We start from the raw sequence: 16,227 nt of genomic DNA on the forward strand, positions 1-16,227 counted from the left end.
AGCTGAGAGGAAGCTTCCAAATGGAGTGGCTATGTCAGCAGCTCCACCTGTCACACCATTCTCTGGACTGGAGTTAGGGCAGAGGATCAGGGGCCTCAGTGGCATCACTTCCATTACCAGCAAACATCTTTATCCAGGGTGACTTACATTTATACAACTGAGCAGTTGAAGGGTAAAGGCATTGCTCAAGGGCCCCCCAGTGGCAGCTTGGTTATTCTGGGATTTGAACTCACAACCAGTGATCAGTAGTCTGATGTCATAACCACTGAGATACCAATCACGTCTATGTGATCATACAGTATGTGCACAGACACGCCATACCAGTTCAAGTGTGCCACCCTGTAAAACTGTTGATGTTGCTTATAGCAACACACTACTACTGGCTCCACCCTGTTGAGGTATTAAAGCTGAGTTACAGCCAGTGATAGTCACTTACGAAGCATCACTGTTTCCACACTTTACTCTTTCATCTCCAGTTTTTAGCTTTCACTTTTTTATTGGCAAAATTAAAAGTCTGTAAGGGGTAACCTCCTGATACTGATCTCCAGAATCAGAATTTCAGCACCACGATAATCCAACAGAGCATGGAGCAAGGAAACGACCAGGCCTTAAACAATCAGCAGGAAGGTAAAGCACCGAGTTTAGATCTCAGCACTGATTCATAACAATTAAACACCTAAATCCTGTCAAGAAACAATGTATTTTTAATAATTCTTTTTATAACCATATCTCCTAATACAGAATGTTCAGGTCTTGTTTGTAAATGTCCATCCTCTGAGTTCAGCAGACAGGATATCTGAAGTAATTTTAGAATATATTCATGTCTAGAATCTTTACTGAGTGGGGCAGCAGCGAAAAAAGGAATGGGGAAGTGCAGTCCTGATGGAGGTGGAGGAAGGGGATCTAAAAAATATCCTGGTTAAGAATGTTCCATGGGTGGATCATGATGAAGATCAAAGTCTATAGGAAGAGAAACCGATAAAGAAAATACAGCCAAAGAAAAAAAAGGCTGAAATCACTGCTTACGAAATGCTCGCTAACTGACTTTATCTTTTATGTCCCTTTCCTTCCTTCCAGCCATGGTTCAAATTAAAACATTAATGGCTAATTATATTGATATTCAAGATTTACGTGCCAAGTTGCTCAAAATCATCAGACCAACAAATATCAATAATGCATTCATGTCTTTGGTGATTGAGGGAAGGGAAATGTCATGTCTGCCCAGAGGGAGCCAAAATATTTGAACACAAATTTATTTTTTTTTCAGGCACATCTTCTCAGCTTCCAACTGAATATAAGGTGTGTATCCTACAGTCAGCTCTAAACTACCAAGAACTACACAAGTCTTTATTAAATCATAAATCTTGAACCATCACTCTTCACTGTGTTCTGACTGATTGATATACTGTAAGTAACGTACGTTTCTTTTCCATTCGTCACTGTGCTATGGTACAGACACTAATCCAGATCCAAAACCATCTGTATACAGTCTGAAATTCTGTGTCTGTTTCCCATCACACAACAGCACCTGTGAATGTGGGCAGAGTTTCTTTAAAATAGGTGTTGCGGGGTGACACTGTTTTACACAGGATGCTGGTGTTAATAGCGAACACTAATGCTGTATGTGGACGACTTTGTATGTAGTGTGCGATGTAACCCTAGTGTTATTATGAATACATTTCTCCACTCACTGTATTTGACCAATCTCTGATCAGCCCTATTTATAGCTCCACCCCCATATCCATGTTTGGTATGAGATAAAATGTGGATCACAGACTTGTTACTGTCTTATTTTAATTTCTAATGAACTAAGACGACTCGTCATCTTTTCCATCGTTAAAGCAAAAAAATAAATGTTTCAGGACATTACTATTTTATGCTATTTTTTGTGCAATAAAGAACACAGTAAACTTCACTTAATTTAACAGTCACACACTGTTAATAATGAAAATAAATAAATCAGTGCAATATATTAAAGAGGTGCTGCACATCGAAATGTGTTTTTTGAACTGTAAACTAAATGATATGACTGTATTGTGATGAAACACATCAGTGTTTGTCATAAATGGGAGTGTGATCTCAAAAATGCCCTGTAGGTGGCAATGTAGGCTTGTGATGGTATGGTTGAAAAGGATGTAATGAGGAAGTAGTGTGTATGTTCCTGTTGGTGTTATGATTCATGTAATGATGCCAGCATATGTTCAGTAAATAGTTCAAACTTTCCACTATTGTCCATGTATCCCTTCATGACAAGGATATTACAATACTGCTGTTAATCTTGACTAAATTACCAATTTTATAAAAATCAGCATTTTATGGGTTGAAAATGGCTCAAAGCACCATCTACTGGTTAAAATCATTCTGAACCTTGCAAGGTCGATGCTGACATAGAGTTGACCATTTGGTACTTCTCTGTCATGAAATTGCTTCATCCAGCCATTCATTATCCGTAATCGCTTATCCTGTGCAGGATTGTGGGCGGGGCTGCATGGTGGTGTAGTGGTTAGCGCTGTTGCCTCACAGCAACAAGGTCCGAGTTCGAGCCCCATGGCCGGCGAGGGCCTTTCTGTGCAGAGTTTGCATGTTCTCCCCATGTCCGTGTGGGTTTCCTCCGGGTGCTCCGGTTTCCCCCACAGTCCAAAGACATGCAGGTTAGGTTAACTGGTGGCTCTTAATTGACCGTAGGTGTGAATGTGAGTGTGAATGGTTGTCTGTGTCTATGTGTCAGCCCTGTGATGACCTGGTGACTTGTCCAGGGTGTACCCCGCCTTTCGCCCGTAGTCAGCTGGGATAGGCTCCAGCTTGTCTGCGACCCTGTAGAACAGGATAAAGTGGCTAGAGATAATAAGATGAGATGAAGATTGTGGGCTGGAGCCTATCCAAGCTGACTATGGGTGAGAGGCGGGGTACACCCTGGACAAGTCACCAGATCATCGCAGGGCTGACACACAGAGACAAACAACCATTCACACCTACAGTCAAGAGTCCTTGCTTGTACTCAGTGCAATATATATATATATATATATACACACACACATACTGTTCCTCCTTATTGAGGTGACATTGGGCAAACCTAACAACCTGTGTTTTCTCTCTTTTCTCTCCCCCTCCCCCCCAAATCTGTCCCTCTGAGTTACATGTCGGTCCTGGGATTGAGATGCTGACCTCTTAATATAATATGTGGTATTCTGTGGGGGATGCTTCGGGAGTATGGGGTTCGGGGCTCTTTGCTAAGGGCTGTTCAGTCCCTGTACGAACGGAGCAGGAGTCTGGTTCGCATTACCGGCAGTAAGTCAGACCTGTTCCCAGTACATGTTGGACTCCGGCAGGGCTGCCCTTTGTCACCGGTTCTGTTCATAATTTTTATGGACAGAATTTCTAGGTGCAGCTAGGGGCCAGAGGGAGTCCTGTTTGGGAACCACAGGATTTCATCTCTGCTTTTTGAGGATGATGTTGTCCTGTTGGCTTCTTCAAACCAGGACCTTCAGCATGCACTGGGGTGGTTTGCAGTCGAGTGTGAAGTGGCTGGGATGAGAATCAGCACCTCCAAGTCCGAGGCCATGGTTCTCGACCAGAAAAGGGTGGCTTGCCCTCTCCAGGTTGATGGAGAAGTCCTGCCTCAAGTGGAGGAGTTTAAGTATCTCAGGATCTAGTTCATGAGTCCCACACTAGAATTCCCGTACCTCCGCCGATCCTGTCAGGGCGAGGAGAATCAAAAAGACAGTATCCAGATGGAGTAGCATCAATTTTAGCATCAACCGATTTCAGCCAGGTTTCAGTAATTACTGCAATATCGACTTGAGTATCAGAAATATAGTCAACAAAGTAAGGGCCTTTGTTCCTAAGCGACTGGGCATTTAAAATGCAACACCTCATTGACCGTGCTTTGTTATCATGAACAATGTCAGGTGCAGTCAATGGAACATATAGCAAATTTGAATAATGGAGCGAAGGATCTTTAGTCTTCTTAAATTAATTTCTGTTTGTGATGATAGCTTCAATCTTAAACCGCTGATTAACTCTTCAAGGACAACTGATTACTTATCTTTACCTCAGGAGCAGTGTTCTCATGGTCTGACAAAAAGTCTGGGCCAGGATTTGTAGACACATCCAAATAAATAGTTACATCCAAAGGGGGATCATGTCCCGCCACCAACAGCGCAGTCTGCCCATGCTTATTCCATTTTGAAAGGCTTTGAAATCCATGCTTCACCAAAGAGACTTTAAACAGCCGACCAAACTCAATAATCACTTTATGACCTACAGTGGCTTCATAAAGTGATGGAGTATTCTGGTAATCCCACAGTGGTAGTAGAATAGCATGAGAAGACTCCTTGTGTGATAAAAAGCAAATAAAATACAAACTTGATACAATAAAAATGATTAAAAATGGAGACCAAAAACTCCTCATGGCTGCCATGTTGGCACCTGTGAAAAAGAATGTGGGTGGAGATTCAAAGTAGAAAGAGGTATAATGGTGATGATACACGGGGCAACTTTTTGGGCAATGTTGCCGAGCAATGTTGCTGGCAACGGGCAACTAGGTGAGACACAGGGCAACTTTTCAGGGCAACTAACAATGGGCAACAACAGTTAGCAATGGCAGTTTACAGTTAGCTAAATAAAAAAAAAAAAAATCGATGTCTTAATTTTTGCTGTGACCATTTAATCAAGCTGTCTGTTGTTTTTTAGAGCTTTGGTGAGGTAAATTCCTCCATATAGAATATTAAAATAACTTACCGGCATAAAAACAGATGAGGAGTCTCTCCATCTCTTCACTCCACTGACACTGAGCGGCCGCCATATTTGTTTGAAATTTCTGATCCGAACCTCACCGGAGGTCACATGACTCGATACTCGCATTCTGATTGGCTTATCTCAAAAAGTTGCCAGAGATTATCAAAACCATTCAGAAAGAAACAATGTTGCCCAATCTCAATAGAAAAGAGTCAAAACGCAATTGCCCAGCAACACTGCTCGGCAACATTGCCCAAAAAGTTGCCCCATGTATCATCACCATAAGACAGGAATGCAGCATCTCACCTCTTCTATTCATTGCGGTCACAGAATTATTAGCTATAATTGTTAGAAATTCGAATATTGAAGGATTAGACATAAACAACCACAAATTAATCATAAGTCAGTTCACTGATGATATAACAGTCTTCCTAAAAAATAAAGAACAAATACCACTGGCCTTAGAAACAATAGAGCTTTTCTCTCAAGCCTCAGGTCTGCATTTGAATCTGGACAAATGCGAACTTATGAGTTATACATGACTGCTCTGAGACTTCACGGTATAATTTACCAGTCAAAAAAGAAATTAGATACCGAGGTATTTGGATCACCAAATGCTCAGATACAAGTGGGAAAAAGAATATCCAAAATAACGCCGATAAATGTAAAAAAAATACTAAGTAACTGGTTGCAAAGAGATTTAACATTGTTTGGAAGGACAATATTAACTAAAATGGAATCTATATCTCGGCTAATTTATCCAGCATACTCTCTAGAGATTCCTCCCAAGATCATTAAAGAAATTATTAGAATGAGCTTTAATTTCATTTGGCGAAACGAACATCACTACATCAGAAAGGGGGACTTGCTAAAAAATTATGAGGAGGGGCATAAAGGCAATTGATTTTGAAATCATGAATGGAACCTTAAAAATTAAATGGCACCAATCCTTTTTAAAAAAATGGTGAAAAGATATGGTTCTCATTACAGTACCTACACTTGTATTTAGTAAAGTCAGAGGTATTAAGTTTCTATTAACATGTGATTTTGAAATACCCAAATTGCCTATTAAACTCTCCACCTTTCATCAGCAGGTATTGTTACAGTGGAAGTTGATCTTTAAACATAACTTCAGCCCTAATAATGTGCCATTGTGGAATAATAGAGCTATATTAAGTAGGAGGAAATCTATATTTATGGAAGACTGGATGGAAAAACAGATATGGTCTATTGTATATATTATGGATGGAAATGGCAATATACTTGAATTAAATGAATTTAATACTAAATATGATATGGATTGCTCCATCAAGACTTATAAGAAAGTGACACAGAACATTCCAATAGCCCTTATTCAATCAATAAAAATAATATATTAAACATACGGACACCGAGATTACGCAATATTAAAATTGATGATGTGGACCTGGTGAACGAAAAGTGCAACAATAAGTTTTTGAGAAAATATTTAGTTAACACACTATTTCCAGGTATAACAAGGAGCACACTTAGTCTTCAAAATTATGACAAATCTAAAATTTCAACAATCAGAACAAATTTCTTAAAATTTCAAATCCCCCCCAAATATAAAGAAACACATTTTACAACAATTAGCGATATATATCCCTCCAATGAAGTTATATAAAAAAATTTCAATTAGAAGTAAAAAATTGTTATATTTGTACCGCAAACATAGAAATGACAGAACACCTGTTTTATGCTTGTGATGCAGTTCAGAACTTATGGAAATCCCTTCACAATTGGAGATCTTCCAAATCCATAAGTATAGATTTCTTTTCCTTCCAAAATATTCAGATGGGTGTGATTCTGAAAAATAAGAACATTGAGTTTCTCGTGAATAGTCTCATTACAATGCCCAGGCTAAGAACTTATGTTCACTTATATTGTCATATCAGTTGTGCTGTTATGTGCTCTTGTTATATTTGTTTTCTTTTATTTATTTTTCTTTGTCTTACATACCTTTAATCCACTCATTAGAGGGGGTGAGATTTTGGTTTTTGATAGCATTGTTAAATGTATTGTACTGAGTTTGTCGTTGTATTGTATTCTTTTGTTTCAATTAAAAAAAATTCTTACAATACAATGATAACACAAGATCAACTGTTCATATCGCGATATCACAATTCACCGTTCTGGTGATGCGCATGCACAGTGCGCAATTGTTACACTCCTACATTCTTACCATACATTTGGAGTAGTAGCCACAAAAATCTTCACCCCAAAATGTTGGAGGTTCTATTTGAGACCAATGCCCATCTATCCTGAAAGTTTCATGAAGATTGGTCCAGCCGTTTTCCTGTAATATCGTTAACAAACAAAGAAACCCGACTGAAACCTCGACCCCTGGGGGACTCCATCCTGGGCGAGATAATAATAATAATAATAATAATCATGTCTGTTCTCTTGCTCAGGTGTTTAATGACCCGATCCATGGTCACATTGAGCTCCACCCCCTGCTGGTGAAGATCATCGACACTCCTCAGTTCCAGAGACTACGATACATTAAACAGCTGGGAGGAACATACTTTGTGTTTCCTGGAGCTTCACACAACCGCTTTGAACACTCCATAGGGTGTGTGTGTGTGAATCTATGATATTACTGTGACCTGTAGTTTTTCCTTCACTCATAAATTCACTGTATGCTGGACACATGCACAAGATAACATCAATCCCTCTGAATCAGGTGTTGTATCATTGAAACAGGGACACGCCCCTGTGGTGTTTACTACTGTTAGTTTGTTTGTTATTTACCTCATTAGTGAATTTAAGACAAGAAGTGAGAGAGTGATAATGTCCCACGTGATGTGGGGACTAAATGAGACAAAGTAGTAAATGTGATAAAGAAGTCAGACAGTTGTATATATTTGATGAAATTAAAATGTTGACTCTTGTGTGTTTTTCAGGGTTGCGCATTTAGCAGGCTGTCTCCTTAAATCTCTGAGGGACAAACAACCAGAGCTAGAGATCACCGAAAGAGACATCCTGTGTGTTCAAATCGCTGGCTTGTGCCATGACTTGGGTGAAAACACACACACTCTCTCTCTCTCTTTCTGTTCTTTTCTACAGAGTATATTTATGTTTCATAATGCGCCACTTTTAGTGCAGTTGTGTTTTCACATTGACAAACTCATTTGTGTTCCTCTTCTGTTTCTGTCTGTAATATACTGTAAGTAAAGCATGAAAAAAGTGAGTCTGTTTAGTGTAAAACATTACTGTTCATTTCAAGCACATCTCAGAGTCGAGTGTAAGAATATAAGAATTCAGGAATATAGTTCATAGTGTAGGGACGAGCTGTAGTTTCGGTACTTCATGTTAAAGAACACATCATTAATTTCACAGAAAAACAAGAATAAGAAATACTTTTTTTTAATTGTTCATAATTTTCCACAGGTCACGGCCCATTTTCTCATCTGTTTGACAACTTGTTTATAGAAAAGGTCCGTCCTGACCTGGAATGGAAGGTAAGAACTGAAGCAGTGCATAAACGCTGACCACAGCATCATTCCTGCCTCTCAGGATAGAGACAAAAACAACTCTGTTTTTAAAGATAGATTTTGCTCTTGGAGCAAGAAAATGTGAGCCACACATGCTGCCTGTCAGTTTGGGCAACCATGGCAACAGCTTCTCTCAGACGATGGATCTGACTGTTAATAAGAACAGTCATGAAAATGTTTGCTACAGGACGGAGTAACAGGCGATTCTCCTTGGTCCAAAACAGGAGCCCGTAAATACAGCTCCGTCTTCCCAATGGAACAGACTTTATCTCTGCTCAGAAAGGTTATCTAGCCAACATACTCACACATGCACACTATTTTGTTACATCAATTTACAGCAATACGTATGTGTGGAAAGTTCCTCGGATTTAGAGTGGTTGAATGTAGTTCATGTCTCTGAGGTTGCCAGATTTTACTTCAGGAGAAGTGTCTGAGATGGAGTTTTCAAGAGCATTTAGACCACCACCTTTAAATGTATCATCATACAGGGGTTACGATTCAGTTTACTGCGATACTGTAAGCAAGGTGATATACTGCAACTTTTAAAATCTAATTTTGAAGAACACTGTCATCATATAAAGAACACACCACTATATGCATAAAATCTGAGCAAAAGAAGTTTACTTTTTTAATGCAATCAGAACAGTGGGATCTGCATTAGGATTTATCACAGTCCCCTGCACTACTTTTTGTGCAATCTGAGAAAAGGAATTAACATTTACCTATATCAGGGTATGTCCACATTCATACGTTTTAGTTTTAAAACAACATTTTAAAACAAACACCATCTCCATCTAGATAAGTGGTTTAGCTCCATATCATAAACAACCTCCGTCCACACTAACATGCCTGAAAACGCAGAACACATGTCCATTCACATATACCAGGCATGTGCATGTCATTAAATGCGTGCTAGATTCAGTAATGGCATTGTGAGTCAAAACTCAAACCGAACTACAAACATGGCTTCCCAAGACTACAATGCCCAAAGTTCACAGCGCCCTGTCTCCCTCTTAAGTTCAGCTGACTGTTGTTAACTGTGAATCAGCAGTGCTACTTAAAGGAGATACGCAGACCCTTTATTTTTAAATGCATTTCTGAGTGGATAGTATCTCCATCCTTGACTCTTGTATGCTGCATAAATGGGAATAAAAATATATATTTTTGAGAGTTAAAATCAACCGCAGTTGACATTCGAGCTGCCCCGCTGAGCGCGTGACGTCACAGCGGGAACCGGTGCTATAGACCAAAGCCAGACTTGGCAGGTGAGAGCGGTTGGAATGGCCTCTTCGTTCTGATTTATTGGAGATTCTTCAGATTCCTCAGATAGTAATACATCTGACTGCGATAGTCCTGAAATTGGAGTGTGTGTACATGCTACTGCTATACACATAGAACCGTATCAGTTCGAACCATTGGAAAGTGAATCTGATAGTAACACGTCGGCCACAGAGGCCCCCACCTTACGAAATAAAGCCAGAGAACAAAGCCGTCTAGAGAATTGGATGGAACTGAACTGACAGTCTCATGTGACTCTCATTAAAACAGGATGGGTGTTATAACTTATGCAACATACATGTACATGCATGCATTTTCACTGATAAAATGTAAAAGGCTCATTAAATAATGAGATGAACTGAGACAATCACATTCTGAAGCAAATTAAATAATCTTATACCGCTAACTTAAACACACAATACAAGTTACATGGATTAATCTAAATGCAGGTAAACAATGTGTTGTTGTTGTTGTTGTTGTTGTTATGTAACCAAATGAGAGTCGGGGCTTACCCGTCTATGTTCTTGCTTTTGAAGGTCGAGCTTGTGGCCAATTGTTTTGAAACAATCTGACTTTCAGTTCTTTGTTCATTCACTTCATCCACACAAGAGTGAGATATTGCTGCTGAGGCAAGCATATGTAGCGGGGGGAAAAAGCATATCCAGCAGAGAAATCTGATGACTGGACCACTCATTCTCTATTTTCTCCATACTGAGTACTCCACCATTACTGCTCAGCTCATGCTCTGGGAGAACTGGTGCAACTGAACTTACTTTCCCTTTTCTTGTAGTTTTCTTTTCCTTTAATTGTTGGTACTGCACCTTCTTTCAAGATGGGCTTATAGCCAATGCTCCTCAACAAATCAGAGGTCTCGTACGAGTCTTCAGTAAAATGTGCAGAGCAGAGGAGAGACCACTTCGTAGGCGCCCAATGTGCCCATGAACTTCTCGCAAAACGCGTCCAAATCTTTGCAGTTTGAACATTCTTGTGCCATGAATGCAACGCAAATCCAGCTTCTGTCATGTTGCTGCACCGGCCAAAAACACATCTACGTGGCATGGCGATAAATTAGCTGAAAATGGAGGATCAGAGTTGCAGTCAGCTCTGTGTTTTAGTATAGCAGAAATGGCGACGAGACCGATAGCCTTCCTGCTGTGACATCACAGATGTCAAGGTCATTCACTCAGATCGCTACCTATATGAATCATTTTAATCATAAAAATCACAATATGGGCTGCACGGTGGTGTAGTGGTTAGCACTGTCGCCTCACAGCAAGAAGGTCCGGGTTCGAGCCCCGTGGCCGGTGAGGGCCTTTCTGTGTGGAGTTTGCATGTTCTCCCCGTGTCCGTGTGGGTTTCCTCCGGTTTCCCCCACAGTCCAAAGACATGCAGGTTAGGTTAACTGGTGACTCTAAATTGAGCGTAGGTGTGAATGTGAGTGTGAATGGTTGTCTGTGTCTATGTGTCAGCCCTGTGATGACCTGGCGACTTGTCCAGGGTGAACCCCGCCTTTCACCCGTAGTCAGCTGGGATAGGATCCAGCTCGCCTGCGACCCTGTAGAACAGGATAAAGCAGCTACAGACAATGAAATGAGATTTATTGTTAATGCTTAAAACTATTCCTATGCCATTCTTGAGGTCACAAGGCATTTATAAACGAAAGTGAGGCCATGGTTCTGTGTATATCAGACCTGGGCATTTTATGGCCCGCGGGCCGCATCCGGCCCTTTGGTTCATTCTGACCGGCCCGCGTAAGGTTAATTAGAAATTACAAAATAAACGTATTTTCTAATTTTACCTCGTGCATGGACTGAATGTGCATTGCTTTTATTTTGAAGTTGTGTTCAACAAAAACGCAATGCGCGCGACATGAACATGACATGAAATCCCACGAAACCTAATCCCGCGATAACTACTTCCGTAATTTGTCCAGACCAACCACAAACTTGTACGTCATCCTTCAATCGGTCCAGCCAATCACATAGTGTGACGTCACCAGCAGGCGCCGGAGCCCGAGCCGATCTGTAGATCTGATACCTACACCGAATCGACTGATCATCTGTCAGCTGTGCTTCGCATCTCCACCTCAGACATTCAACCTGACTCTGATGCACTCGTTAAAGACCAGCAGAGACGAGATTTCTCTCACTGAACAAATAAAAAACTGAAAAACACCAAATGAGGTGATTAGACTACAAATGTGGGCATCATTATTATAATATGATGCATCTTGCTTGATATTTGGAGTAGAAAGACAATATTGTGATGTCTTTATTGTGTTTTGGGGTGAATGTGACTGAAAAAATGGTACAAACGTTCACATTTTGTTAACCATTGTTTTGGGAAATTTGATTGAATAAATGACATTTTTTATAAGGCAACCTCGTTTTTTCCATACTCTTACCAGTCTTAGCAGCTTGTAAAAACAATGTTATTTACTGCTTTATATGAAGAAATACAATTAATATTATGCAGAATTTAGTTCAGCCTTTTGGTCCGGCCCTCCACAAAATTTTCTGTTTCTCATGTGGCCCCATGGAAAAAATAATTGCCCACCCCTGGTGTATATGCTTTAAGCCCCTCTCACACACCTTCAGTGTGAAGTATCATTCTCTGTTTATTCAGTCATACAGAGCCCTGCACACCCACCTGCCTGCCTCTAGTTTCCTGAACCTTTGCTATGTTTATCCGTTTAACTGTTTAGTCTGCTCTCTACCACTCTGTTTGCCGATTGATTGACCCCGACCTGCTTACTGATTTGATTCCGCTTGATTCAGTTTTGCACTCCGATTTGATTCTGACAGCTAGTTTGCTTTCTTCTGGAAAAGGGTCACATGATAGGACTGAAAAGAATCAGGGAAGGACACACACAAAAAAATAAATCCCAGTAAGACCCAGTCAGGAGCCAAATGTGGGTGTCTGCGTTATCATTTCCAAAGATTTCTCTTCTTGTGTAAATGTTCATATGAATGACTTATGAACTAAACTATTCATATCCATCTTGATAAAAACTTGTAACAATCTCTGCCCTTTTGCTGATATATGTGGCAGATGAGTCAGACAAATAGGGCTTTGCAGCATTATGACCTCCACCAACTTCATTGGAGGTTATGTTTTCTCCTCTGTTTGTTTGTTTCTGCCCAACATAACTCTAAAAGTAGTGAACAGATTTTGAGGAAATTCTGAGGAAAGGTGGGCCAAGGAACAATTGATGAGATTTTGATGAAAATCCGAGTACGTGGTTTGGTGGAAGTGTGCATTTTATTGAGTGCCCTTCTAGGCAGCTATTGTTTTTATTCTCTTTTCATCAGTGAAACATCATTTGGATGAAGCCTGTGTCAGAAAACCTATAAAGCACGGAAACCACCTGCATGTGTACTATGTAATGCTTGTTTATTATGTTCAGTGTTACCCCTGTGTTTCCCTGCAGCATGAGACTGCGTCAGTGGAGATGTTTGACCACCTGGTGAAGACGAATGGACTGGAAGATAAATTCACTCCTGATGAACTCAACTTTATCAAAGCACTAATTGACTCCAACGACTCACAAGCAAAGGTGGGTAGAGTAGCCAAAAATTGTACTCAAGTAAGAGTATTGTTACTTTAGAATAATATTACTCAAGTAAAAAGTAGTTGTCGAATTAATTACTTGAGTAAGAGTAAAAAGTACTAAGTGAAAAAACTACTCAAGTACTGAGTAACTGCTGAGTAACTTTGTTTATTGATCAGGACGTCATAACAGGCAGAGATTTCATCTATATTTCACACATAAACTGTGTGTGTATTTCTGTGTATTAACAATAACAAGAAGCTCAAGGCAGTCTGCACATAAACCATAACACTGTGTGTGTGTGTGTGTGTGTGTGCACGTTCACTCCATGAACTTTAACAGCAGCTGAACATCACACGTAATATCTCCTCGTACGAAAAAGACTGGAAATAATCCTGTAAGATGCGATCAACGATGTTAATCCTTTCATCTCCCAAAAAGTTGTTTACTGGCTCCGTCTCGCAGAGGAGTTAGCAAGTGGAAGTAACCAGCAGAAAGGTTGCTAAGTAGCTGCCAGTGCCCAGCTTGGCTGGGTGGTGGTGGGGATTGCTAGCAAGCGGTCAAGCTAACAAGCTAATGCCCTTCCTTTTGTGAACAAGCACTTGTAGACAAATAATAAAACAAATCTCACAGAAAAAAACACCTAAAGTCTTCACAAATCCCTCTAATCCACAACAAATACAGCAGCTTGAAAAATGGAGATTTCACAAACGATATGTTAGGCGTTTTGTTATTTAGTAAGTTTTCACCAGTCTTCCATTCCCAGTTTTTGACCAGAGCCGTGTACAACTGTAACGCTATTGAGGAGCTGACATTAGGCGAGCAACCTTATTTTTATGAGCATTTTTTGGTTTCACATCAATAAAAAGTGATTGTTAAGAAGATTTGTTTTTTAGTTTTATTTCTTGGTTCTCTGTGTGTGTGTGTGTGTGTGTGTGTGTGTGTGCGCGTTATCTTGCCGTCTGAGGCCGCAGTGCGTCAATACATTTTCACAAAACAATGTATTTTACAGTTATTTATGATGTTACAACAGGACTAACGTCTGCCTACGAAGACAGCCAAAAGCACACAGCCTACTGACCGCAATGTGTTTCCTCAAATTCGACGTTGAGTTTTTATAAGCTGGAACGTCCACTGGTTTGGGGAGACACATGTGACCTAGGGCATAATTTTGGGTAGGGACGCTAGGGACGTGTCCCTACCAATATTCAGCCGCTACTGTGTAATCACGATCAATAAAACCGATGTCCTAACCCAGGGGTGTCCAAACTGATCCATAAAGGGCCATGTGGCTGCAGGTTTTCATTCCAGCCATGCAGCAGCACACCCGATTTGGCTTATTCAATCAACTGACACACCCACCCTTTAATCAAGGGTGGGTGTGGCTGCAAGTATTTGACTGTGTGAAGACAGTTCAGTTGATTGAATGAGCCAAGTCAGGTGTGCTGCTGCATGGCTGGAATGAAAACCTGCAGCCACACAGCCCTTTATGGATCAGTTTGGACACCCCTGTCCTAACCTGAGCAATGATTATATGGCACACAAAGGGTTAAATGTATGGCACTGCTAATAATCCCCCCTCTAAGATAGATATCAGTCTCTGATTAGCTACCTGTTTCTTGCTAACTTACATGGTTGGCTATCCCAGCTGTCACTCCATCTGCTGTAAAAGCAGCACACTTCCCACAGCAGCCGTGACTACCCGCCCATCAACCCCCCGTATCTCACACGTACACACCTGACCTACCCCACGCACCCCCCACTCTCCCTCAGCCTACAAATTGAGCTGGACTTTAATGTCCATGCATGCTTGCCCTACGACTCGCATGCTGACTTGAGTATCATGGACGACGGCCCCCCTCCCAAGAAACGAGACATTCGTTCATTCTTCTTCAAAATCAAGAATGTAAGTGCAGGGTTTCCGTCGAGCTTTAAAAACTCAACAAAATCCTTTTGATGTATGGAAACCCTCATAAAATTATTGCTGCGGCTCCTTAGGCAAGTTTAGCAACGTGACAGGACGCATCAGAGCTAGGCTACTGCATAGCTGCAGAGAAAAGGAATGCTGGAGCAATGTAACTTGCTGTTAGATAATATCCTCGATGAATGAATGTTAAATTTATAGACCTAATGGTTTAACAGAATGTAAGTAGTCAGATGTAGGCTACTGCATGGCCATGCAGATGTGCGACTTGCATTTCAGAATCAACAGCGTGACAGCCGCTGCTGAGTCTGCTGCATTCACCGTTTTACAGAGACCTCTTTCTACTACTACTAGGCTAGGCTAGATACAACAAATCCATGGTCCTTTACTGCCACCTACAGACGAATATTGGTAACTGCAGCATGAACATAAAAGAAGTCACAAGCACATCTGCAGTGAAAATCATAACACACGTTATGAACACAAACAGGCAACAAAAAGACATAATATGGAAAATGGAGGGGCAACAAAAAGACAAAAAAATGGGGGGTATACTACAAATGCAATACTAATGTAATCATAATCATGCTATAATAGGCAATCACTAAATTATATATCCAAATATCATTTTAACTAAATTTGAGCTTAATTACAGAATAGAAAATGCCACCAGTAGCAGCTATTTGAGTGTCTCAATAAGGCAGTCAGTGAATTTTGAGACACCCCCCCTCCAATGTCAAACAATACAGATATTGAATTTAAAAAAACAATATTTAATGCTAAAAATGCTTAAAGTGTTTCATTCTTATTTTCATGTATTTCTGTGGAAGAGACAGAATGACTGCTTAAACACAAATTAGGAATTGTGTGGTGTAAAAGTAATAAATCATCAGATTCTAGAAGATCATGTGATATTATGCATCCATGTTTTTGTGGGGAATAAATTATAGTCTATGTAATAATTTTGTCCTTTTTGGCTAGCCCTTTTTGCTGAGGCTACAACCTTACCATGAAACTCTACAGTCATTCTATCCCTAATCTGTTCATATGTTATGCATCAACATATTTTTGTAAGGTGACAGACAGCAGAGAGGCTGGAGGAGATGAAAGACAGTGCAGAGAAGGTAGAGGAAGAGAGGCAGGAAGAGAAAGAGGAGCAGAGGCTGAAGGAGAGTGTAGAGGAGGTAGAGGAGGGGAATCCACAGCTGGAGGAGATAGAGTAG

At 40.5% G+C, this 16,227-nt stretch overlaps 1 protein-coding gene across 1 annotated transcript in view; it reads left to right on the forward strand.

The window, feature by feature from the left end:
- The first annotated feature begins 419 nt into the window (after window positions 1-419).
- LOC132883341 (deoxynucleoside triphosphate triphosphohydrolase SAMHD1-like) overlaps window positions 420-16,227 on the forward strand; it is a 32,756-nt gene continuing 16,948 nt past the window's right edge. Inside the window, exons 1-6 of the mRNA XM_060916834.1 lie at window positions 420-627; window positions 1,268-1,299; window positions 7,170-7,330; window positions 7,662-7,777; window positions 8,149-8,219; window positions 12,961-13,086. Of these exons, the coding sequence (XP_060772817.1) occupies window positions 585-627; window positions 1,268-1,299; window positions 7,170-7,330; window positions 7,662-7,777; window positions 8,149-8,219; window positions 12,961-13,086 (549 nt within the window). The 5' untranslated portion in view covers window positions 420-584. The remainder of the gene's footprint in view (window positions 628-1,267; window positions 1,300-7,169; window positions 7,331-7,661; window positions 7,778-8,148; window positions 8,220-12,960; window positions 13,087-16,227) is intronic.

This window comes from Neoarius graeffei, chromosome 1 (genome assembly GCF_027579695.1).
Source record: "Neoarius graeffei isolate fNeoGra1 chromosome 1, fNeoGra1.pri, whole genome shotgun sequence".
NCBI lineage: Eukaryota > Metazoa > Chordata > Actinopteri > Siluriformes > Ariidae > Neoarius > Neoarius graeffei.